Source organism: Pomacea canaliculata, linkage group LG12 (assembly GCF_003073045.1).
Source record: "Pomacea canaliculata isolate SZHN2017 linkage group LG12, ASM307304v1, whole genome shotgun sequence".
Taxonomy (NCBI): domain Eukaryota; kingdom Metazoa; phylum Mollusca; class Gastropoda; order Architaenioglossa; family Ampullariidae; genus Pomacea; species Pomacea canaliculata.
This window is the reverse complement of record NC_037601.1, coordinates 9,996,396-10,022,226: the sequence shown is the minus strand read 5'-3', so window position 1 is coordinate 10,022,226 and position 25,831 is coordinate 9,996,396. Positions and strand designations below refer to the sequence as shown.

The 25,831-nt window shown below is 39.8% G+C and overlaps 2 protein-coding genes across 5 annotated transcripts; one reads left to right on the top strand and one right to left on the bottom strand.

Annotated features, from left to right (window-relative positions):
* The first annotated feature begins 7 nt into the window (after positions 1-7).
* LOC112553164 (G patch domain-containing protein 1-like) lies at positions 8-20,741 on the top strand. 4 transcript variants are annotated; one of them, XM_025220205.1, is made up of 18 exons: positions 8-285; positions 1,128-1,259; positions 2,900-2,988; positions 3,922-4,082; positions 4,283-4,389; positions 4,656-4,717; positions 5,146-5,349; positions 5,599-5,737; positions 8,385-8,645; positions 8,734-9,153; positions 9,680-9,858; positions 10,675-10,802; positions 11,948-12,078; positions 13,331-13,446; positions 14,060-14,294; positions 14,700-15,011; positions 16,418-16,533; positions 19,974-20,741. In XM_025220205.1, the coding sequence occupies exons 1-18, from the start codon at positions 216-218 to the stop codon at positions 20,103-20,105; spliced, it is 2,994 nt and encodes a 997-aa protein (XP_025075990.1). In that variant the 5' UTR covers positions 8-215; the 3' UTR covers positions 20,106-20,741. The 4 variants fall into 4 exon arrangements, with proteins under 4 accessions (XP_025075990.1, XP_025075989.1, XP_025075991.1 ...); XM_025220204.1 differs by having other exon boundaries at positions 19,971-20,741; XM_025220206.1 differs by lacking the exons at positions 8-285; positions 1,128-1,259; positions 2,900-2,988 and adding an exon at positions 2,995-3,131 and having other exon boundaries at positions 19,971-20,741.
* LOC112553169 (heat shock factor-binding protein 1-like) lies at positions 20,732-25,766 on the bottom strand. Its single transcript, XM_025220215.1, has 3 exons — positions 25,611-25,766; positions 24,137-24,203; positions 20,732-21,991 (listed from the first exon to the last, which is right to left on the bottom strand). The coding sequence occupies exons 1-3, from the start codon at positions 25,719-25,721 to the stop codon at positions 21,903-21,905; spliced, it is 267 nt and encodes an 88-aa protein (XP_025076000.1). The 5' UTR covers positions 25,722-25,766; the 3' UTR covers positions 20,732-21,902.
* Between the last annotated feature and the right edge of the window lie 65 nt (positions 25,767-25,831).

The following is a 25,831-nucleotide window of genomic DNA, read 5'->3' as shown; positions in this document are numbered from 1 at the left end:
AGTGCACTTTTGCATTCTTTAGCTGCAATTTGTCTAAAATATGTGTTTAAAAGTTCTTAGAACTGTCATGCTGTACCTGCAAAAAAATTTGTTACGGTTCTTTGTCATCATTGATAATTTTATATTCCACCATTTTGCTATTTAAGTTTTGCACGCTACTCTCTCTCTCGCTCTTTTTTTTTTCCCTTTCAGTGCGGAACATAGATTGCAAAAACATGGCCGCGTCCAGTGATTCAGAAGAAGAAAACTTCGTCGAACTTGGCGAACCCTTGCCATTCATTATAGGTAATGTTGATATGAAACGAGCATAAGCTGATAGCTATACCAGTGTTATACTTTTAGAGATACTCGTTTGCGTGTGTGTGAAGACAAGGTCACATTTAAGTTACAAAAAAAAAAAAAAAACCCAAAAAACAAACAACAACAAAAACAAACAGATGCTGCTGTTCGATTAACAACTGCCCCGTTAATATACACAGCATAGGATTTTAATGCCATCTCGCATCTCCATATGTCACAGTAAGTAGCAACCACTTTTCATTTGATAACGGCAGCTGAACTACATATATTGCATGACAAATTTGTCTTGAAAAAAATGTAGTTCTGCCTTATTTACGTACAGTACTCTAGTAGTAAAGGTTTCAGCTGGTGATGGTTAATTTGACTAATAACTTATTTAACTGGTGATTGAGTCACCTCGTGGGTGTGGTAAAAATAGACTTATGGTGAAATGACTGGCCACTTAAGTCCCCTACCATTTCATTTTTTTTTTCAAACTATGGCATTTGGCATACAGAAATGGAAAAACAGGTGCTGGGATGATTTGAATCATGTTAAGTGACAATGCGGTCTCAAACTGGTAATGATGGTCAAAGAAGAAATTTGTGACATGAGAAAGGTTCAATTGACAATGTGAAATTCTATTAGAAATTGTAATAACCAGCAAGACTGTAGAGGGGGGGTGGTGACTGAAAAAACCCTATCCAATTCTATATAAGACTTTATTATGTGATGACATTGATTGTGGTGGTTATTTAAATGGCAAATAGGTTGCCAACTTCATCGAATCTTAATATCCAGGTGACTTCAGATCTAGCATATATAAACATGTTTACATTCTTCTAAAGGTGATGGAAACAAGAAGCCTATTGCTCTGCAAGCTGTTCCTACTAAAGAAACCAAAGGGCGCCCCAGATTTCATGGAGCTTTTACTGGTGGCTTTTCTGCTGGCTACTTTAACACTGTGGGCACAAAAGAAGGTAAGGTGTCTACTGTTTACTTCTGGATTTCTGTTACTTTCTTACCAAAGTGTTAGTGGGTACCAAAGATGGTAAGATGTCTACCTTTTAATAATAAAAGACTTCTATTGTAATAGCAGAGTGAGACTCAATCAGTGGGATAGAGCAGTGTCATCAGCATAAGATTGATGAGCAACATAGTGAGATTGCCTGCATAATGATAGTGCTTTTGTGTACAAAATGAACAGAATGGGACAGAGTACTGAGCCTTGAAGGACCCTGCAAGAAAGGAGATTAAAGGCCGAAGTCTCCTGTCCAGACAAAATGGAATGGTATCGCCCATGCGAGGGAAGGTAGAAGTACATGCGGTGCGGACTTCTAGCAGCCAGTTGTCTCCAATTACTACCCGGGCAAAAGGCAGGGTGGACATCACAGGCAGTCAGAGGTGTTTGTGTACCTCTAGCCCACCCACCTGTCGATGTAGTAACTGGGGGAAAGTGACCCCTGGTTGTCAGCACCGGATATACTCCTACCTTCCCTAGCGTGGGTGATACCATTTTAAAAATTGCCCACCAGGACCTTTTGCCGACCGGCGTTTCGCCGACGGACGTTTCGGCGCGGGGCACTTCATTTCGGCATTTCACGCGGGACCTTTAGCCAAAGTCAAGTGTGGGACGCCCCTTAGCTCACACATTTCTCTCGCCATTGTATCAATGTATCAGTGAACTCTCTCTCACTATCCCTCCTCATGTGAACCGTTAGCTCACACATTTCTCTCGCCATTGTATCAATGTTTTTTCTCAAAGCTGTTGCGCATAATCTGTGACAATCAAAGTGAACTGTCTGTGAAGTCTGTGTGTAAAATTTGTTTGAAATAAAGAATTATTGTGTAATCTAGTAGTTACTTTCATTCTTTGAGAAGTAAGTAAGCTCTCTCTCTCTCTCTGACATAATGCGGCGGAACGCCGGTCGGCAAAACGTCCGACTCCGAAACATCCGGCAGTGAAACGTCCAGTCGACAAAACGTTCGGCTCCGAAACGTCTGTCGGTGAAACGTCCGTCGGCGAAACGTCCGCACACGCTCTTACCTAACTGTTAGTGGGCACCAAAGAAAGTAGTATTTTTATGTCATGAGTAACTTTGCAGCTGGGTGCATTATAGGAACCAAAGATTTTACCTTTTGAAACGCAGATTCTCACCATCAAAAGGAATTCTTGCAGTTGCCTAATCATTTTACATCTTATACTATTAAGCACAAGGGTAGCTTCAGTATATCTTTGAACAATCGGTACCAGAGGCTATTTAAATGGTTATTTAAATTCTACCAAGAAATAAGTGATGCATTTTATAGCACACAATTATGTTTCATACTATTATTTTCATTTTCATTGTTAACTGGTATTGTCAAAGTAAAGAATGATAAAATCTATTTAAAATTTAATAATTCTATGTCATGGAAAAGGAGTTATTAGAGAATATATTTCTGTTTTACTCACCAAAAATTTTATATGCATCCATGTAAAGTCTTGCTATGAACAGTTAAACTGACCAGCATTGGTGCATATAGCATACATGTTACTTGACTGCTTGCAAGTGAATCCTGCTGTAACTAGACTGTCCTTATTAATGAATCCTGCTGTAACTACTGTACTCTGTTGCAGGATGGGCGCCATCAACATTTGTTTCCTCTCGGTCAAAGAAGCAGCAGCAGTTATCTGATCAGTTGCCAGAGGATTTTATGGATGAAGAGGCAAGTGACCAAAAAAACAACCTCTTCAATTCTTAAAAAAAAAGACAGGAAATCACCACTGTGGTAACAAAGGCCATCATATGGACCTTGTCAATAAAGATGTGCACTGACCCAACAAGGACAGGCCTTCAACAACAAAGAAGGTCTTTCCTGTTATTGTTAGGAATGCAGTTCTGTGACAGATTTCTTTTGGAAGTTTGTAAAATTACTTATGTCTGAGTCGTGAAGTCTTGTATCAGTTGGCATCTTCACCTTTACAGCTGCTTGTTAGTGTCATAATATGATCTGAGTTTTGAGTTTTGAGATCTGAGTTTTAAAACAGTTGACTGATTTGTCAGGTAAAGAAATCACATAGGCTGGTAGCTGTAGAAGCAATAATAGTAGTTCACCATGTCTAGGGCAGAGCCCAGCCCTTTCTTTTGCATTTGTCTTCCCTGGTAAATCAGGTACTTATTTAGTCTTGAAAGCTATTGTGGGTGGTTAAGCCAGGGGAGGACGGAACAGATCAAAGACCTACTTACAGCAGAGTACACTAAGCACCAGACTACAAAGCTTCCCAGCTCCAACTACCCCCTACAGCATCTTACCAGTATGGTAGTATCAAGAACAACAAAAATATTTTATATAATTTCAATCTACAGAACTATTACAGTGTGGATGTATGGTAGTATGTCAAAATGCATATTAACCCAGTGTGTGTGAGGGGCTAACATGATAATACAATCCTTTGTGGTGTATTGAAGTGTTGCCATTTGTAATAACATTTTAAAACTGCTGGTCTTGGAGAATGTTGTACTTGTAGTCATCTTCAACTGTAGTGTAAAAAAAAAAAAATACTTGCTTAAGTTTTCTTTGTTGTTGGTGAGATTAGGGGGAATATGGCATCACTCCATGCTGACTACTCGTGTCCTAAGTTTGCTATGTTGTTGGTAGGATTTGGGAGAACATGGCATTGCTCCACGAAAGCTGGTTACATCAGATGCTTTTACTTCTGAAGAAAGAAATCGTAAGCGCCACTCTGATATGATTGCAAGGACAAGAGACGCTGTCCTGCCTGTTACTCCAGCTCTGATTGACCTGATTGTTCCGGAAAAGTGAGTGATTTATCAAAATATACAGTTGTTTGATATTTGTTTTTTTGTGACCATTTAATTTACAAGTTTTAACTTATTCAGCAACAGATAAGTTTTTTAGTTGTTTTTTGGAAATATTTTATTTTTGTTCGGTTTTTTATTTTATTTCAAAAAGTTTGCAGATAGAAACGTGTATGAAAAATGCATTTATTTGTTTACAGACTTCCCATTGGCATTAAGCTTCTTCGTAAGATGGGTTGGAAAGAAGGGCAAGGAATTGGACCCAGACAGAAAGCAAAGAAGCCAAAGAGGCAAAAAGCGCCTGTGGGTGTGTTATTTTTTTTGCTGTTTTCTCACATTAATTAATTTTGTCATTTATGATGTCAGTGATGCAGACATTTTAGGACTAAACTGTTGATACCACCAAGACCCGGTTATCTGATGAAAACTCCGATTTGTCTCTGATATTTTTTTTATTTGTTTGGTACTGTAAATACTTATTCTTTTGCTGTAGTTATAATTTAAGAAAATAAAGTTGTGATACATGCAATATATTGTAATTAAATTCTAACCCTAAAACTTTCTTATAAACAGAGCCTGGAGTTAAAATGTATGGCTGTGCATTACCTCCCTTACAAGATGGCAGTGAAAATGAGGTAATGGTTTTGTGCATCCTTGTTGTCATATATTGGCACAACACAGAACTTAGAGTTCTATCATTTCACTATTTTATATGTAAACCATGAATTCCTATCAGATACAGCCTAGGCATAAGTCAGAATGGAAGAAAATATCAGTAACATAAAATAATTTTGGTAAAGGGTTCTTAGGTATACATACTTCTGTTAACTGTGCTTTTAGTTTGTTTTTTTTCTTTTGTCTTTTACATAATACTTTCAACCTACAGTACTGTAGTTTTTCCTTTTCTAATGGATGCACTTGCAAAAATTTCAGTGGAATCCAGCAACCTGTACTGCAATGACTCATATAGCTGCTAGATGTTATCAACACTTTTTTGTAGTAATCTGTTGGTGGGAGAAGAAAATAGTTTTGTTTGGAAATTTTTTTTTTTTCTATCTATCAGATGAGTGACAGTGATGTCGACCTCCAGAATGTGACCTTTGCTCCAAAGGATGTAGCCCCAATTAAAGTCATTTCCAAAGATAATGTTTTTGGTCTGGGCTATCATGGTCTTGATCCCACAGTGGCTTTGCCATCAACACACATCAACTTGTTTGAGCCTCCTGCAGTCCGGTCTTCTCGCAATAGGAAAGGCATTCGAGGACAGGTAACAATGCTTTTGTAACAAAATTATAGTCTTTCGTTTACATTTCTTGAACAACTACCTTTAAAACACCACTCGGTCTTAGACAACTCTGGTTGTGTGTGTCTATGATCCCCCGATTTTCTTGAGTATACTGTAAAATTTTTTCGTTTTTTAAGAGAGTGTGTATGTGAGAGGTATAGAGCATGTTGATGTGAGTGCTAAACTTTGCCTTTTTCTTGTCTTAGCTTGATGCCTTTCTTATTAATGCAGGCATTTGGTGTTGGTGCTCTAGAAGAGGAAGATGAGGACATTTATGCAGTTGACTCCCTTAGTAACTATGATCAGACCATGGAGATTAATGATGACCAGCATTTTGGCTGGACAGCACCAGGCTCCCGGAAAAATATTGGTAGTGTTTTCTTACTCTTTATGTTAAGCAGTGCACACATTACATCATATACAGGTATAAGATATTTTGCATTAAATAGCACTCACATTACATCATATGGTATTGTGTGTATTTGAATGAGCAAGCAGAGTGTATAAGCTGCTAAAGTGGCAGTAAGTGAATCGTGAAGGAAAGGAGGGTGTTACGTAGAATCTCATGTGCCCAGAGCACCAGATGGACAGCAGCATTCAGAATACATTGACGAGTAAGGTGAATAGACACAGGAAGGCCTGCAAAGAAAGAGTTGCAGTAATCTAGCTAGACAACTAGCTTGATATCAGTAGTCAAACAGTGTTAAATAGAGGAGAGGTGGTAGATGAAAGAAAACCCAAGCTTTGCCTGATAGGAGATGTTGAGCTCCTTGGAGAAGGTGGAGGTTGAATGGCAAAATAGTGAGAGGTCATAGTGCTCTGTGACCAGTGACAGGGGCTGCATTTAATGAGTTTAGAGGATGGGGACAGGACTGAACACTGGGGAGCACCTCTGTGATAAATAAATACCTCATCTTACCTTACCTCATCTTATCCTACCTTAAGTTATCTTACCATAGAAGACTTGTATGTCGGCTTCACCACCTTCCGAAGAAGCCGACATACAAGAAGCCATTGAGGACCTAGACGTTAACATCGCCCCACCAGAGAAGCAGGAAATCATCACAGCAGTTAAGTCCTTGAAGAACAGAAAGGCACCTGGTCAGGACAATCTGAATGCTGAATTATTCAAGGCGGACCCAGAACTGGCAGCCAATATCCTGCAACCCCTATTTACCGCAATATGGGAAGGGAAGCAAGTCCCAGATGACTGGACCAGAGGAGTGATCGTCAAAATCCCAAAGAAAGGATCCCTTAGCGACTGCAACAACTGGCGAGGAATAACTCTCCTGTCCATCCCGAGCAAGATCATGACAAAGATCATCATCCAACGAATCTCAGAGGCAGTGGACACACAACTTAGAGCAGAACAGGCTGGTTTTCGTAGAAGAAGAGGATGCACCGACCAGATATTCGCACTACGCAACATCATTGAACAGTGCACAGAGTGGCAGAGGCAGCTCTATATTAACTTCGTAGATTTCCAGAAGGCTTTTGACAGCATCCATAGAGAGAGCCTTTGGCGCATCCTGAGAGCATACGGAATACCAATGGAAATTGTACTGCTGATCAAAAGCTTCTATGCGAACTTTTCATGCTGTATTGGAAACAGTGACATCTACTTTGAGGTCGGGACCGGAGTGAGACAGGGCTGCGTGATGTCTTCCCTGCTCTTTAACCTTGTCATTGACTGGGTAACGCGCCATACAACGGAAGATGAACCAAGGGGCATACGATGGACACTCTCCACGAACTTAGAAGACCTAGACTTTGCCGACGACCTGGCCCTGCTGTCACACACCCACCGGCACATGCAAGAGAAGACGACTCGCCTGCACACTTTTGCGCAGCAGGTCGGACTGCACATCAGCCAGACAAAGACAGAAGTGATGACCCTGAACACCACCAATCCAACACCGATCAGCATAGAGGGAGAAGACCTGCCGATGGTTGAAAGCTTCACCTACTTGGGCAGCGTGGTCACGCAAGATGGAGGAGCAGGCCGTGACATCCAGAACAGACTGAGCAAAGGCAGGGGCATCTTTTGTAGCCTACGCAACATCTGGAAGTCGACACAGTACAGCATCAATACCAAGCTGAGACTTTACCAGAGTCTGGTCATGTCCACTCTACTGTATGGCTCGGAGTGCTGGCGAATGACTGACAGCGACCTCAACAAACTGTCAGTCTTCCACACCAAAAGCCTGCGAAGAATCCTGGGCATCTTCTGGCCAAGGACAATCTCCAACGAAGAACTACTTGCCCAGTGCGGGCAGGAGAGTATGGCCACCATCCTGTTGAAGAAGCGATGGCGCTGGATTGGTCACGTCCTCCGAGGCGGGAGCAACTCCATCATAAAAACTGCCTTACACTGGACGCCAGAAGGAAAACGCAAGCGAGGTCGGCCCAAGATCACCTGGCGCCGAACTGTGGAGGCAGACATGAAGACCCAAAACCTCAGCTGGGGTACTGTGGGGAGTCTAGCCCAGGACAGGCAAAAGTGGAGGACCTTTGTCACTGCCCTACGTGCCGACCGGCATAACGGGAACTAACTAACTAAGAAGACTGGGAAAGGCTGGGAGGGACAGGAACCACTGACAACAGTTATAATTGGTAGCTCTTAAACTAGTTGCTTGAAATTAAGGAGAATAAGCGCCCAGACCAGACTTGTCGGGGGCATAGAGGAGGTCAAACTCAGATGGAGGAAAGTTGTCTGTGATAAGGGGTGAAATGACATCGAGGTAGAAGAGACTGGTGAGTAAGGTCTATGCTAAGCAGTGGTCTCATGATAGATGCACTACCACATACCTTTGTAATGCATCATAGTCTACACTCAGACCTAAGCATTTATGTAAAATGTTGGACATTTGCCAAGATTATTAAACAACATTATTAATTCTTGGATTTAACATTATTAAACAGTCAACATTAAAAGTAAACAGTTTGCATCCAAAATTTTTGTAATCTTCACTGCACTAGAATTTTTTTTTTTATTCACTGATTCATTTATTTTCCAGAGGAACCACACAGATCAGTTAATTTTCTTGGCAAGCTTCTGGAGGGATTTACTGTGTCAGCTAAGCTCTTGCCACAGAAGAAGGTATTTCCTCCACCAACATTGCCTTGTACATTTAGGCCTTTTCACAGGTTCCGCAAAACTGCAGAACAGCTTGCCCAGGATGCAGTGGGTGATACATTTTCTGGTAAAAAATTAAGGGACAGTCATAAACAGACAGCAGTGGACAGAGGACTTCTTCTGGGAGAAACACCTCTTGCTTGTAGGTATCTTTGTTTTATTTTTAGTAGATTAGGTGAATGTACATTTGTTTGCACACACATGAATACTTAATGACCTTCCTTTTGCAGCGTCAGTTTTCGACCTCATCCCAAAAGCAGACATCAAGCGTATGGAGGCTATAAAAGAAGCAGCAAAGATGACTGCAAAAACTGCAAAAAGATTGCAGTCTTCAGGAAATCAGAATGAAAAGAGCTTTTTGGCTGAGACGGAGAACTCATCAGGACTTGAGAAGTTTGAATTCTCTGGGAGTGATCCTGTATTGCAGTCTCCTACTGTCGGTAGAACTGCAGTTTCCAGCACCTCCTCTCAGGTCTTAGGCATTCAACAGGGGCACCATCGTGCACAGCTACAGTGTCTGATTCCAGATGAAGGAAGTGAGCAAGTGCCAGTGTTTCAAGGCAGTTTGACATTTAAACCATTCAGAAAAGACCCAGCCAAGCAGGACCGGTATGACAAGTATGTGGCACTCGTGAAGCAAGGAGTAAAAGGTCAGTTCAGTTACTTAGCTTCCTTCTTGCAGAAATGATGATTTTCTTTAAGAAGATTATTTTGCAATCAGTAATTTCAAACTGTTTACAGACTAGATTATGCTACACCACAGAGTAGGACAAGTCATACCCATCACATAGACTACTGGGAATTAACCGTTTAAGAGAAGGGACTGCTATTAGACAAAGAACCTTGAGATTATTTTTCTTTTTAAGTATCCTCTCCCATAGCCATGTTTAGGCATGTAGACCTCTTTCAAACACACTGCTTCACATCACTTTCTTGGTTGTAATTTAGATGCTAAAAATGGTAGCATTGGCACAATCTAAAATAAAAGTGAAATTCACATAAGTCTGGTTGGTGGGTCAAAGCTTCTATTTTTAATCCGTTTTAAGTGTCTTTTCAACTTTATTTCAAAGTGGATACAATCTTGCGTTGTTTAACAGTAAACTAAGTAATAAACTGATGATAAGAGAAAAAAATTTGTACATTTCTTGAATGTGTTTCAATATTCAATTTTTCCAGACCCTTATGAGCAGGTAGCTGGCATTCACATGACAGAGTGGGAAAAGCAGCGAGAGAGAAAAGAATTTTCTAAGGCAGCTGAGATTTACAGACCTCTTTCTAGCATGATGGCCTCACGATTTACACGTGGTGCTTTCATTGATGATGCAGAGCAGACAGCTAGGCCTGCTGAAGCAGAGGTTTCTAATACTTCTTTGTCATAAAATTTTTAATCAAGAGTTTGGTAGTCTTTTATGTCTCTTTTTAACTGGTTGGCTATGTGCCCTTTATGTTTATAACCAGATCTACACAAATTTTAAGCAGTTTCCAAATTTTTTTTAATAAAAAAGCATGACAGAAGGACAAATCAGAGTAACTGTGATCTCTAGTCCTGCAGGTAGAAATGTATACACATAATTCATAATAATGAAAGAAAACTTTTGTGTATGAAATATTCAAAAATTTCACCAGCCATCATCACATATAACCTTGTATCACTTTTTGTTTTTATTTAAGGAAAGGTACCTTCGAAAAAATGTATATCTGCAAACCTGTCTCTTTCTGTTGTAAGGGATATAACTGAAAAAAATTGTCTCACTTTAAATGAATGGATTTTGTCCTGGTTTTTATTACATTTTGTTTATATTGCATAGTTTTGGAATAAAACTTATTGATTATGCCAGATATGCTTGCACAGTCAGCTTTGTTTATTTGTTAAAGCCAGAAAGGGCAGTCATGTCTGCTTTTGAAGGTTTTAAAACGAGTCTTCTACAGAATACATAAAGTACAGAATGATACCTTTTTATACTCAGTCCAAGCATTGTAGAAAACATTAGATATTTGTAGTGTATCTCCATTTGAAACTGGTATTTGTGGCTGTGTTGATGCAGAATTTTCAAAAAGTGGTGAGTACTGTCACATTTGTCTGTCATAGTTTTGTTTTTTTTGTAATCTGGTAATAGCCTAACATGTATGTAGGACATTCTATTAGACATCTCTATTTATGTTTTCTTCAGGGAGAAAAAAGTGAGCGTGTCAAAGCTGCAGAGATGAAAATATATGGACAACTGACAAGAGAGGATATGGAGTGGCATCCACATAACTTGTTGTGTAAGCGCTTCAACGTTCCCAACCCTTACCCTGGGTGAGCACTGTCTCTCATCATTCTTCTTCATCTTGCTAACATAGTTGTGTTACCCTTTTACAACATTTCTAACAAACTGTTATCCCATCCCTCTCTACAACATCTCTAAAATCCTGTTATCCTCATTCTACATCTCTAGCATACTATTAACCATCTCTCCTCTTTACATCTCTAACATGCTTGAGCATGTCAGCAAGAATCCCAAATGAAATGATTTACGGTGAATGTGGTAGATACCCATTGTTTGTAAATGCTTATGTAAGATGTATTGCATCCTGGCTGAAATTTGTGAATTTGTACCCCAGTAGACTTTCCCAAAAAGCGTTAAATATGTTGTTAAGTATTCACAGTAATAACAAGGTCACTTGAGTTAACAACATTATGGTAGCACTTTATCAATATGGGTTAGGATTTGTTTGGGATGTCAGGGGTGGGCAGTGTTAAGCAGTTCCTAAGAGCATTCAAGCTGAGACTTAAAAACTGTTTTGAGCAAAACTGGCATAGCAAAATATCTAGTAGTGATTGATTTTCATTCTACAGCTCATGTAAGTCTTCCTAATTACTTTTGCATGTTTCACTTATGAAGGCTATTTCCCGTGTATGTTTGATGTGGAGCTATGTCCTGATTCTCAGGATTTTAACTTTCCCTAACTACTTGGCCCTGACTAGCTGTCTTATTGGCATATACAGATGTTGAAGGTGTTCTCTAGATAGGGTGAGGGAGATGGTGGATGGCAGGTCAGACAAACACATCAGCTGTTTGACATGGAAATTTCTTATATACTTTGGGTGACATTGGGATAATTTTGACAGAATCATAGCAATACAACAAAAGTAATAAATCACAACCACCAACCATTGTTGGATCTCACAGAAATTTGTGTTTTATGCCAACTTTGCCATTTTAATTTCACTTACATATTCTTTAAGTGCCAGACAGGAATTAAAGGAAGAGTTCTTTGAGAACTAAGTGAAATCTTTATCTTCCTGCGGAAGATTAAACTACTCTTACTCTACTACGCTTACCTGTCTGTGCTGTGCAAATCACACAGAAAATTAACTTATAATGATGCGCTGTCACATTTGTAGCACTTCTCACTTATCTTCTTCTTTTTTCTTTTTTTTTTTTTTTTTTAAAAATCCAGATCTGAGACTGTGGGTCTGCTTACAGTCAAAAGAGACAAACTTTCAGTGTTCAATTTTTTGAGCTTTCCTATGGATGGAAGCACTTCACAAAATATGCAGCCGAAGGAGATGTCAAAAGCAATAGAAGAGTGTAAGTTGTTTATATCATCCTGACATGTTAATATTAAAGACAACTTTTTTCCATTATAATCTTAAAGAACTAGTGGGATGCAAAATTTGTATCAAATGGCTGGATAAAGCTCAGTGCAATATCTTATTTGCCCAAATCTAGGGCATTAGCTCTCAAGACACATTCCTACTAACATGCCTGCACAGATAGAGGTCAACAATGAAGACATTTGCAATAGTGCATGGATACATTTTATTATTATGACCTCATTTTGTGAAAAGGTTTTTTGTATGCTTGTATCTCCACAGTGGAGGTGATGTTCACTCCCAAATGGGCAAAACTCTTGCACTGAGTTTCACCCAGTCAATAGTGAAAAAATGTCATTAATAATTAAAGAAATTGTAATTAGAATAATTTAGTGAAGAGTATAACCATATAATTTTGGAGCTGTTTCTTTGTGGGTGACTTGTTGCCATGTATTATCTTTTACTTTGCTGTAAATTATGTGTTAAGCTTCTGACAGGCATATTAATGAGCTACTGCCTAAAGATATGGAGATAGGTTTAGAGCAGTGGTTCTCAAAGTATTTCAGACCGCAGACCACTTTACTAAAGTACAAAATATGGCAGAACACTAAGGCCTAAAATCACAGTGTACCATGAATTTCAAATTTAAATTGCTGCATTTGTTTCATTACAATTCAAAACTAAATGTACTTTTGTGACAGTAGTATAGTAATAACATAAAATTACATACTTTGCAAAGTACACATAGAAATTAAAGATAAGGAAGTGCACTGCATTACTAAGGGTAATGGATGACACGGTTAAATAGCACAATGCTCACGCTGTGACTTAAAGACTTAATTGGTAAGCGAGTGTTTTGTGCAAACAAGCAGTTTGGGCATCGATAAAATTAAAACTAATGGGAAATCAATACTAGACTAATTAGATCTCTGGCCATTTAAACATCACTTTGCTGACATACGATGACTGTCAGCTGTGGACCACACTTTAAGAACCACTGGATTAAAGGTTAAAGTGGGTTTAGATTGGGTACATGTCAACATTCATCAGTAGAGATAGGTTTAGAGCATAAGGTGGGTTTAGGGTTAGTACACAAGTCATTAGTCAAGATGTCAGGTGGGAGATATTGACAGAAACAAGAGAGCAGCAGGTTGTATCTTTGGGAAGGTAAATTTAACACAGGAGTATTCATTCCCTACACAATGTATCGGATATATGAGTCTGACAACTAGTTTTATTCCCTACAGTGCCATCTACAAAGGATCTGGATGTGAAGAACAAAAGACGTGGAGCCATGTCAGTATTTAGTGTGCTAGAAGACCAACCACCATCGGCACCAGAGAGTGTTGCAGACAATGTAGATGTGAGATCTGAAGACTTCTTATGCTTTGATGACTGCATCTGAGAATGTCTATGGGCAAAAATCAATCATAAAATACATCTGACCGCAACTTGATGACAACACTAATAACAAGGAAAACAGTGGGATTATGGCTTGGCTCCGCATCTAATTCAGAAGACAGTCTAGAAGGCTTACCTCAGTTACCTGTCTATTTTGAGATAGATGCCCTGACATATACTCCTGTTTAAAATTACGTGTTTAAAATTGCTGTCTATATAAGATACTATTATTACAGATGATTGGGGTAAAATATGAGGTGTTGAATGACGAAGCAACTTTTTATATTAATGTTTATGGGTGCGTGGTTGCATGGACACCTTTCCGCACCTTTCAAACTCCCTTACTTTGAGGTGGCCAGATCATGTGACTTTAAGCACTTGTTTTGAGCAACACATAAGATATTTAAGCAGTCTGTGCCCCAGCCAAACATTCTGGGTGAGGGAGGCCGTCATTCTATAGACATCACTGTCTCACATGAGAAAATCTTAGGCAACCGCTGCTATTTTACCAAGTAACTTCAATGAGTGGTTTGGGAAACAATCATGAATGCTTTTACCTGTTTTTCTTGTTGCAGGTAAATGATGTGAGAGACCAACAAGATGAAGAAAATGAAGAAAAGGCTCAGCCAACAGATTTATTTAGGGCTATTTTTAAAAATTCTGATTCTGAATCGAGCACATCAGATGAAAAATCAGATGATGAAATAGATAAGAATGAGAAAGAAAATTTTATTGAAGACAAAAATCCTGACCCTTCTGGAGATCTGACCTTTGTTGCTGTGCAGTTGTCTTCACGATCAGGCAAACAGGGTTTGTAATGTATTGTTGAGCACTGGCGACAAATTAGTTCTTATTAGTTGAGTAGCATAATGTGAAAGTGCATTCCATTAGGTAGTCCATATTTTATGTTTAAATTCCTGTTCTTTTTAATTGTGCTTTTCAGGTGAGCATAGATGTGTGTGTGTGTGTGGTGCGTAGCTTAGAGGAGACTGAAAGCATCTGTGTGTGTATGTACAAATGAACATGCACATGTAATTAACCACCAACATACCTTTGTTTATTTTTATTTCACAACATTTATGTACATGAATTGATTTAAATAATGTTCACTATCAAATGCAAGCCATTTTTGTGAGTTCAGATAAACAGCTGGGTGTTTCTAGGACCTTTAAAAAATATACATTTTTAGGAAGAATTGGTTTTCGGCATCTGCAGATCTGGTTCCACACTTAGAGGAACAGGCCAGTCCTAGCCAGCGCATGGTAGCTCCTGTTTTAAACTTACATACTTCACCCACACTTCCTGCCAGTGAGGGATCTAGTTCGCATTTGCGTGCTGGCAGTCGCTGGAGTGGATCCATATTTGATGTACTTGATGATTCACCATCAAGACAGCCCCAGTTGCACCAACAAAGCATTAGGGCAACTGATCTAGAGCAGAGATTGTCTACCTCATCACATCCTTCAGCTGAGGATGATTGTTATGGTCCTGCATTACCTCCCACCCCTATCACCAGTACAAATAAAGGTGCTTATTATTTAAGTTTCTTATATTTTATCTGTCTATACATAATATATATTTTATCTGTGTGTGTATAATATATATGCAGCCTTTTGACAGTCTGGCATGAGGTGCTATGGCATGTGATGCAAAAATTCAACATCGTAGAAGGCTTTGTTCAAGTTACCGAAATACTGTACAACCAAATAGAAGCTAACTTTTGCACCACAGTAGGCATATGTCAGTGATGTCCCCTATCACCAGTGCTGTTTAATATCATCTTGGAGAACATCAAGCTCTCCACAACCATCATACTTCCATTTCCATTGGTGGAAGGTCGATCTGCAACATACACTTTGCAGACATCATAGATCTGTTAGCAGGCACTAACAAAGATCTGCAAGACCTCACCAACAAACTGACAGACAGTTGAATGCATATGGAATGGAGACCAGCACTGAAAAGAGCAAAGTTATGATCAGTGGCAGCGGCAAAGCAGAGATCTATAAACGGTGTACAGCTCCAAGAGGTATATACTTGGGAGTCACCCTCTCCAAGGACAGCAGCTCTATGCCATTTATCCACATCAGGATCACAACAGCAACAGCGGCAATGGCTAGACCAGGTAGCCATAAGATAAGGTTTACTACTAAGTACAAGCTGTACAAATCCCTGGTAGTTTCAATCCTGCTTTACAAATGCAACACATGGACTAGACTTGCCAAAACAAAAAAAGTAGAATCCAGGCACCAAGAATATTTGCCTGAGGAGGATGCTCCAGATGTCATACAGTGAACGTAGAATGAACAACTTCATATGTAACAAGACTGTCACACTCGTATGATACAGGAACCTCTAATCTCAACAATCAAGCAGCATCACCGGTCTTTGTCCATGTGACCTGACACGACACCTTGTTAAAAACCATCCTTCAAGGCACCTTGGAGTGTCAAGATAGTCGAGGTGAAGGGTAGGTGAGACTGTGGTGGTCAGAAGAACTGGCTTATGAACGTTAAAGACTGGACTGGTCGTCCTGTACCAGACCTGCTAAGTCCCACAATGAACAAGAGTGGCGGTCCCTGTCAGCTGCTGCATCTACCCATGCAATCCTTCCAATAACAGGTGCCAGACAAGGGACGAGTGACTGATAATATATATGCAAATGAAAGTTTAATTAGTGTTTGGTCTAAAATGCAACCATTCTTGTAAGTATTGCTTTTACATGAAGATCAGAAGAGGACTTCTGGTGAATTTTTTAAAAATCTACTTAAGTGGCTCATTGGAACTTGCAGTTGACAGAAGTTAGGAGTTTGTGAATAAGAAAATAAGTCTTTTTAACAGTTGACACAAGAATTTTCTCATTTTTAAACCCTAGTTCTACTTAAGAAATATTTAATGTATATTACAAAAATGAACGCAGATATTTATTTTAGGGTTATCAGTACCTACCGAGGCAACCATTGGCATGACCTGCAAAAGCCATCGCAAACAAAAACACAAGCACAGGCACAAAGATGATAAGGCTTCACCACAAAATCACCACAAAAAGGTAAGAGTGAGGCTTATTGCCACAAATTTTGTTTGTTGTTTTGATGGAAATAATGTTTTAGTTTAAATCAGAGGTGCTTTTGCCTGCAGGTAGGCAATATCACATTTCTTATTATTCCTTTATGCCCCCATTAGAGCATAGGGCTGCACTTACACCACGCCATCTGATCCATCTCTGGGCGCCCTTTTCCAGTTAGGTCCATGTCATGCCAGCTGCCTCGACCTCGCTGTGGACATCTCCTCCATGTCTGACTGGGTCTCCCAACCCTACAGGTTTCAGCACAGATCTTGTCTTTTTAAGTTGTCAGCTTTTGCAGGGTGTGACTGATCCAGCCCCACTTCCACTTCTATATGTCTTGGCCGGCAGGGTTTTGGTTGGTTCTCTCCCACAGGTCTGTATTAGAGATCTTCTCAGGTCATCTGATGTTGAGGATGTGGCGCAGACATCTGTTGACGAATGTCTCAATCTTCTTGGTGGTGTTTGTCACATTTAGGTTGCAAGATGTGGAATGCAAGCCTGGCTTTATTCGCATTCTTACATCTTCATCTGCACCTCCATCTTTGCTGGTTTTTTTTTATAGAAATTTATTCACGTTATGCCCTACCTGCAGAAAATTTGAAGAGCCAGCCTCCAGGCCTTGTTAAAAAAATATTTAAAAGTTTAATTAAAACTCACTTGTCAGGTCAGGTCAGTCCCATGCCCGGTCCGGGCGTAGGGGGGACCGTCCGGCAGCAGCAACAGACAGAATTTTCCACCCGGTCCTGTCTTGAGCAGATGAGAGCAGGTCTGGCATCTCGCGTTCGGTCCATTCTTTGATGTTGGTGACCCAGCTTTTCCTCGGACGACCACGACGACGGCTCCCTTCGAGGGTTCCTTGTAGGATTGTCTTGGACAGGGTGTTGTGGCGGGTGACGTGACCGAACCAGGCGAGCTTGCGCCGCTTCACTGTTGCCAGAAGGGGTTCTTGTGGGCCCACGAGAGAGGTTACGGTGCTCCGTACGTATTCGTTGGTCTTGTGTTCGCGGTACGAGATGCGGAGCAGCCTTCTCAAGCACTTGTTCTCAAAGGCCTGGAGTTTCTTTTCCGTTGCGGCAAGCAGCGTCCAAGTTTCGCAGCCGTAGAGTAGGATTGCCACTACGAGGGACTTGTACAGCCTGTGCTTGGTACTGAAGCTGATTGAGTTGCTTCGCCAGATTCTGTCCAGCCTGGACATTGCGGATGTTGCCATACCAATCCTGATACGGATCTCTGCTGTACAGCAACCATCTCTAGTCAGGGTGGCACCCAAGTACTTGAAGCTGTTGACCTCCTCCAGTTTCTGGCCGTTCATGACGATGTTGCTGCTGCTGTCGGTGGTGGAAATAATCATTACTTTGCTTTTTTCTGAGCTTATTTCCATGCCATAGGCCCCCGCTCGCCTGGAGAGTCTATCCGTCAAATCCTGAAGTTCGTTGTTACTGCCTGCCATGAGGTCAATGTCATCTGCAAAGCGGAGGTTGCACAGGGGTCTGCCACCAATGGAGATTGAGGTATGGTGGTTGTGGAGGGTTTCTTGCATGATTTTTTCAAGGAAGATGTTAAAAAGGATGGGAGAGAGTAGGCACCCTTGACGGACCCCGATCGTCATCGCGAAGAACTCGCCTAGTTGGTTGTTGAGTAGTACCGCGCTGGAGGCGTTCTTGTAGAGTGCTGCTACCATCTGGATCAGTCCCTCCTCTATGTTGAATGATCTCATGACCTGCCAGAGTCCATCGTGCCAGACACGATCAAAAGCTTTTTTGAAATCGATGAAGTTATGGTATAGTTCACGTTGATGCTCCAGGTGTTTTTCTATCATAACACGGCAGTTAAAGATCTGTTCTACCGTGCTTCTTCCAGCCCTGAAGCCAGCCTGTTCTTCTGCCAGCAGTTCCTCTGCAATAGGTTTTAAGCGGTTGAGGATGATTCTGAGCATTACTTTGCTTGGGTGACTTATCAGACTGATGGTTCTGTAGTTCTGGCACTGCTTCAGGTTCCCTTTCTTAGGGAGTGGGATGATGATAGACTGAGCCCATTCTACTGGCCATTTCTTTTCTTCCCATATCTTTTGACACAGTGTGGTGAAGGCCTTGGTTGTTGCGTCTCCTCCATGCTTCAGCAGCTCAGCAGGTACGTTGTCCACACCAGGTGACTTTCCTCCCTTCAGACTGTGCATAGCTTCTCTCACCTCATCAGTGAGGACTGGCAGGTCTTCAGCCTCTCTTGTCCCAGTCTGGTGATGCTGGAGAATGCTGGTGTCTGGTTCGATCTTGTAGTTATACAAGTCTTGGCAGTATTCAGTCCAACGACTTAGTACAGCAGCGTTTTCCGTAAGGAGCTGTCCGGCGCTGTCTTCGATGACTGTGGCTGGTCGCTGCTGAGTCTTGGTGAGCGCCTTCAGTGTTTCATATGCCTTCTTGCTGTCTCCGCTTGCCATGCCTACTTCCACGATGCAACACTGGTCTTCGATCCAATCTTCTTTTGCCTCCTTCATCCTTGTTCTGATCTTCTGGTTGACAAGTCTGTACTTGTCTGCTGACGTCGGGTCTAGACCTCTATCTTTCTTCAAGGCTCTCCTTACGTCGCAAAGATCAAGGATGTCGTCTGTTACCCAGGGTTGTTTGCGCTTCCTCTGCTTCCCCAGCACTTCGTCTGCAGTAGAGAGTAGCACCTCTTTGATACTTCCAGCAAGGGCGTCTATATCGCAGTCTATAGTAGCCAGGGCTGCAAATTTGCCCCCCACCTGGGCCTGGAAGATCCTCTCTGTTTCCGGATCTTTAAGCTTCTCAAGGTTGAATCGGATGCGAGGGTTCTTATTGTGGTCACGTCTCAACTTCAGTTTCAACCTGAGGCTAGTGAGGACGAGGTTGTGGTCGCTGCCTATGTCAGCGCCAGGAAAGGACCTCGTTTGAGCTTTGTTGATGCTTGATTTGAAACGCTGAGGCAGCAAGATGAAGTCAATCTGGTTATGGACCAGACCTCCCGGCGAATGCCACGTTACAGTTCTTGACTTCTTGTGCGGGTGGAGGGTATTGGCAATGGTGAGACGGTGACTCTGAGCGAATTCTAGTAGCCGTAGGCCTCTTGCGTTGGTGTTGCCTAGGCCAAACTTGCCGACTGTTCCTGCCCATTGTTGGTAAGCGTCAGGGCCGATCGTAGCATTCCAGTCTTGAACTCACTTGAACTTCATGTTAACATAAAAATCTCAGTGGACTTGCCGACCTTAAAGAATGTTGCAGCCACAAAATAGAGAGCTGCAGTTACCTCATCCTCTGGCTTTCTTTATATTTTGTCACATATAATTGATAACATTATTTTCTGCTGTCACCATGCTCTTTTTTGTGCTAGGGACATCACAGGTTTTGTGCTAAAGATGTGTTGCATATGTTATACAAGACTGAAAATGTCCTTTTTTCCAGAAGAAATCAAAACACAAGAAAAAGAAAAGACAGAGAGAAAAGAAAGACAGCAGCCATGGTAAAAGACAACGCAATCACGACAAGTCAAGTGCAAGTGAAGCGGATGCAGAATCAGAATTGGGCAGCAGTTCTTAATTTGTCATTGGTGTCTTTCCAAATAACTGTATGCTTGGATAGTTGTCTTTTTTATTTTGTTTTTGTAGGCTGATTGCCTTTATCTGTTAATAATCTAAAATCCACAAAGTTGTGAAGTGGTTATGGTTATCATCTTACTCCCCACTGTAAAATAAAAAAAAATTGAAGGCTTAATCCTGTTTTTTTCTCTTGCTGTCTGAAGCACAAGATAGTCAATGTAATCACCACAGTTTAAAAACAACCATAAATTCTGCAAGAACGTTACTTTGGTTTAATGTTTGCTTGATGCACATAATCACAAATATGATGCACAAGTTTGTAAATATAAATGTGCACTGATTGTAGAGAACAAGTGTGAATGAAAAGTGCAGTTAACCTGAACTACTATGACATCTTTTTTTTAAATACCCTTCCCTGCTGTTCCCTTAAATGAAATTGTGCACAGGCTGAAAACTATGTGCATTTGTTTAGTAACTGTGCATGTAGAGAACAGTCTGAATGGTGTTTTGGAAATTTTTGCATGCCAGGTGCATGCATGCATGCACATTTGCCATAAAGGGGAAGATGATGTGCAGCCCCATCTTTGCCTTTGTCCACATTTTCATGCAATAAGTAAATAAAATAAATTTATTATTTTCAGTTATTTATTTTAAGTTCAATTTTATGCCTTATTTATTGATAGGTTGGGTGATTGGAATAAACCTGGAACAAGGCAGAAATTATTCTGATAAGATTGATGGACACAGGACTCTTTATTGATACTAAGGTATAGATGCATTTGCATTCTCTATATCACTGTCAATAATACCCTTATTAGTTCTTAATGTGATAACAGCTACAGTGAGGCACTCTAAACATACTGTTTAAAGCTGTACAATACTAGAGTAACACATCAGAAGATACAGATCTTGGATTATTCAAATATATATGGCCAAGACTAGAATGATGACAGCCAGCCCTGTCAAGGGATGCCTCATGCAGAAAGGGAAAACAGTGTGCTAGAGAGGGGGAGGAGAAAAGCAGTCATTACAACCGACATGCTACGCATTCACAAGTTTCACATAAAGTATTATAATTTGCATTCAGCACATCACAAGATGGTATACTATTGCTAAGTTTTAACCATGTTGCTAATCTCTGAACTTTCACCACCCCACCCTCCCTATTGCAAGGGATAAATTTGCACCTTATGCAGGTTTACTGCTGGAGATTATGTTGATAAAAATTATTAAGAATCTTCTCTCTTGAATATGTGTGCATACTTTTCTGCACCTGCATTTTGACAGTTGGAAAAAAAGCAGCAAGCAAGATTCTTGGTCATTAACATTAGAGGCTGTAATTAGATAAAAATTTCAAAGGTCATAATCTAAAAGTTACTACAGACAGGTCGCCTAAGTGAACAACTTTACAACCAATGACATCTTGAAGTTTACTAAAATGCTATTCTCCTAGAAAAACTAAGCATAGATTTTTAAAAACATTTTCATCATTCATGTATAACTGAAATGTGACATAAAATAAACTGTGGTGCACACTGATTTTAGATGGTTTAACAATGAATTGTAACAACTTTTTCCTCAATTCTCTTAAATTCTGCTGCATAATATCAAAGCATCCAACATTAGACTGGACAATGTTTATAGCAATTATTTGGATCACTGAATTCAAATGTTTGCTCTTAGTGTCATAAATATTCAAAATAAATAACTACAAAGAAAATGTCAACAAGTTGGATAAGAAAACAGTCATTATTAGATGCATGGAATGATCAAGGACGGAGTTTGTAATCGCTGTATTTTAAACTCTTCCATCGTCCACTCCAGCTTGTGTCATCAGATCTGCAATGTTCCTCTCAAGATCATCAATCCTGTTTCCCATGTCATCTAGTGTGCACTGTCAAGAACTTTTACTTCATAATGAAAGTATTTCACTTATCCATTATCTTAAATTTAGTGTTGTCGTCCTTAATGGTGATTATTCATGTTTTGATCCCACATTTTAAAAGAATGATACTTTAGCTACCATTAAAAGAATCAATTAAAAAAAAAACAATGCTTGCATTGTGTCAATGGTTCTAATACAGTCAAAACAGGAAAGGATCCAGTACACCTGAGTCTTGAATATTTCATTACCTTTATCAAATGAGAGATGTTGGAACTTGAATATTCATCTGTTATTTAGGTGCAGGTGGGGAACACAGGCTATAAAAGTATGATGGTGGTGAATTTTAATGTGCACTTTGGATAAAATGCATTAGTATCAAGAAGTGATTTTTATTAACAATTTACTTTGAATCAGACTGTGCTGTCCAACACATAAAGCAAGCACTTCATTTACCATTTATCTCGTCTCCATTTTGTAACAGTGACTAGCAGTTCTACTGTTTAATTTTCTTGCAATTATTTACCCTCATTCTCTAACTCAGCCTTCCAAATGTATTGTAAATGACACGGTTTGTTGTCATATTGTTTGAGCAAGTGTGACTGGAAGGTAGGATAGTTGTATTTTATAAGCGAACAAGTGCACCTAATATTAGAATGACATGCATTATAAATGCTAGTCATTGTTAATATTACACTGGTCAACACTGAAATTATTTCTAACTTAAAAGGGTATCTGTAGTATCTTGGTGTGATAAACATGAATAGGACCATGGCAATTTTTTACTCTCATTTTAAAGATATTTGATATAGTTCATTTTCTATGTTTCACCGTGTAAATTTATCCAGTAGGACTGTAATAACATCCTAAATAAGCTTAGAATGATGTAATATTGCATATCATCATCATGCACATCATCCAGAGTTTATTGCGTTGTTTTCTGATGCAATGCAGTACTACTGCAAGGCAGCTGCTGAAGTAAACTGACTTCAGCAATGTACTATCTAAAGCCCAGTCAAAAAGGTTGAGTATTTAAAATATTTCAGACTTTGTGGGATACAGTTTAAGCTACTATTACATAAAACTATTATTATTTTATCCATTTGGTTACAATGCAGAACACTAATGCCTCGAAAGTGCAATACCATGGACAATTTTTGCTCTATTTGTGGGGAAGTGACATTCGCCAACCAGAAAAAAAGTATCACTTCTCAAGTGAAGAAGGCATATCATCTTCGGGTGCAAGATTGGCGACCAAGATAAGCATGTGCAACACTTCCAACACAGCTTTCATAGTGGCAGAATGGTAAAATACCATCAATGGTGTTTGCAGTCCCCATGGTGTGGAGAGAGCCAAGCAACAACACAAATGACTTCTGCTTGATTCCTCCTTTTTCCGGTTGGATAACGAAGCACAGGAAGTTGAGACTGGTTTACCCCAACATTCCATCTGCATTGAGACCAGTTCCACATGGTAAGGAACTTCCTATTCCAGAATATTCTCTTGATTCAACTGATGAGGACAAGGGTGATCCAATGTTTCTTCTCCTGGTCAATCAGCATGAAGTGATCCAGATTTTCACTGTGGTGCATCATCAACCCCACACAGAATAACATAATGCACTAAAGGACCTGGTTTGTGGTTTGGACTTCTCCAAGAACAAGGCAGAATTGCTAGGAGAAAGACTCCAATTACTTCACATCGAAATCACCACCAGCAGTTTCTGTCTAGATTTCTTTCCTGACAACTGTGATATGGTTGTGATGAATATGGCAAATGATTTCATCAAGATATCCCAACAATGGAAAAAAAAAATACAAAGGAAAACTGTCACTACCACGCTGCCAGACTACTGCTGGACTATCCCCAAAAATGCTCCCGAACAGCCGTACAAGAGACAGGCAAAGAAATCTAAGACGTCTATGACTTGCTTTTTTTTTACAGGCATTAACCATAGGTCAGTTATTATTAGCTTGCATCTTGTGATGTACACAATAATTACTGCAGTTTACAAAAGAACTAGAGCCAATTTTGCATTTTGATTGTCATATTCATGTTGACCAGTTTTATTGCAATAACATGACTTGTAAAAATTTGTTGACCAGTGTTATATATATATAGTTAATACAGTGATCTGCATAAAGGATATTGCGAGCAATGATTTGATCTGACATTGTCTGGAACTTGTCCTGCATTTGCTGAAGAAGATTCTGGACCTGCAATACATAAATTCAGTCTCTGTTATTCATGAAAGAGTTAATTTGGACAATTTCGTTATCTTAGCAAGCAAATCTTGCACAAAGAAATCTCAAATGATATATTCTAACTGCAAACAAAAACTATGAATTTCATTAATGCATGTTTTATTTTGTTGTAAGTTTTTTTTCATTATGTACAAACAGAATCAAAGATAAGAATGTTAAACAGAATCCCCATAAAAAGTATTTACTTCAAGTGTTTCAAATCTTTGAAAATGCACCTGGAGTGAACTGGCAAAAGGGATTTTGGTCCTTTTTTGCATTTTAATTACCATAACATTTGTTCACTATTTATGCTAATGGGACTTCTATCATTGCTTTACTCTCAGATTATGTAAAATTTGATGCAAACATACGATTTGCTTACCACTTCTTATAAAAAAAAAAAAAATCAAGCTGAATCTCCATGAAGGTTAGAGGCATATTTCATTATGGTTAGTGGCTCTAGTACTGCATTATAGTCATTATTACATCAAAGTAGCTGTAAAGCAAACCATGGTAACCATCAACCCAGGAAGAGCACAACCCTGTCTTATGAATGTTTTAAGCAGGTGTTAATGGAAATGAGGAAAGAGGTAGTTGAGCAATTAGAGCTATGGCTACTCAAAGATGTGTACAGTAAACTAGTTTGATGCCATGAGGCACAACATATCTCTTGACTGACACAGCTGTTGATTAAATATATGAATGGGTTCCTGGCCCCTTAGAGGTTTGTAGAATGAAAAGTGAGAAACAAAAATGGGCTATGCTTTCGCTGTCCTGAGATAAATGTGATCTCGCTCCCTAGCAACCTGAATGTTCTGGGACTAACTTAACCTTTCCTCTTTGATATGTATACACTCTTGAGAAAAGTATATCTCGTGGGTCTGCTTAAATACTGTGGTTGAAAAAAATTAATAAACCCGATCCCAGAACCATGAAATTTATGTTTGACCTGCTTTTTGTCAGACAAGCAGAGAAGTGTACAAATTGAGATAAGACTGAAAACATCTGTAGATGCCAAATCTGTGACCGTCTTGTAGCAGATACAGCCTTTCAACATCTTTATAATCTGGTGTGCTTGCACAGGTGCATAAAGTTTAAAACTTAAACCTGATTTTCCTTTCTCACTAAGGTCACAAATGTCACCACTGCTAGGTTAATTCCAAGGAATTTGTTGAAGCAACATCGTTTGAACTTAAAAAAATAACATGAATTTTCCTACGTTCCCGGTCTTCAGAATCAAGTCACAACCTGCAAAAAGGGACAAAAATGTCCATGTCCGGAACTACAATGGCATAAAACTTTCTTCACTTATAAACTACATTTCCTTAAACTTTGGTTAAACTCACGAAACGTAGCATCGTAAGTAACATCAATGCTTACAAAAGCAGTCAGATCCTGGATATTTTTGGGATCAGAAGAACATCCCAAAGTCTCTTTGCCGATGTCTGCCATGTTCCCTGTGATCGTCAGCCAAACAATTTCGAGGCGCATGCGCTGCACAGCTGACCGGATATTTTACGAAGAGAAACTACACCGACAAAAGTTATTGCAATCAACTTTTTCTCTTGTAAATACTAACAAGACTTTAAAAAAAAGTATAA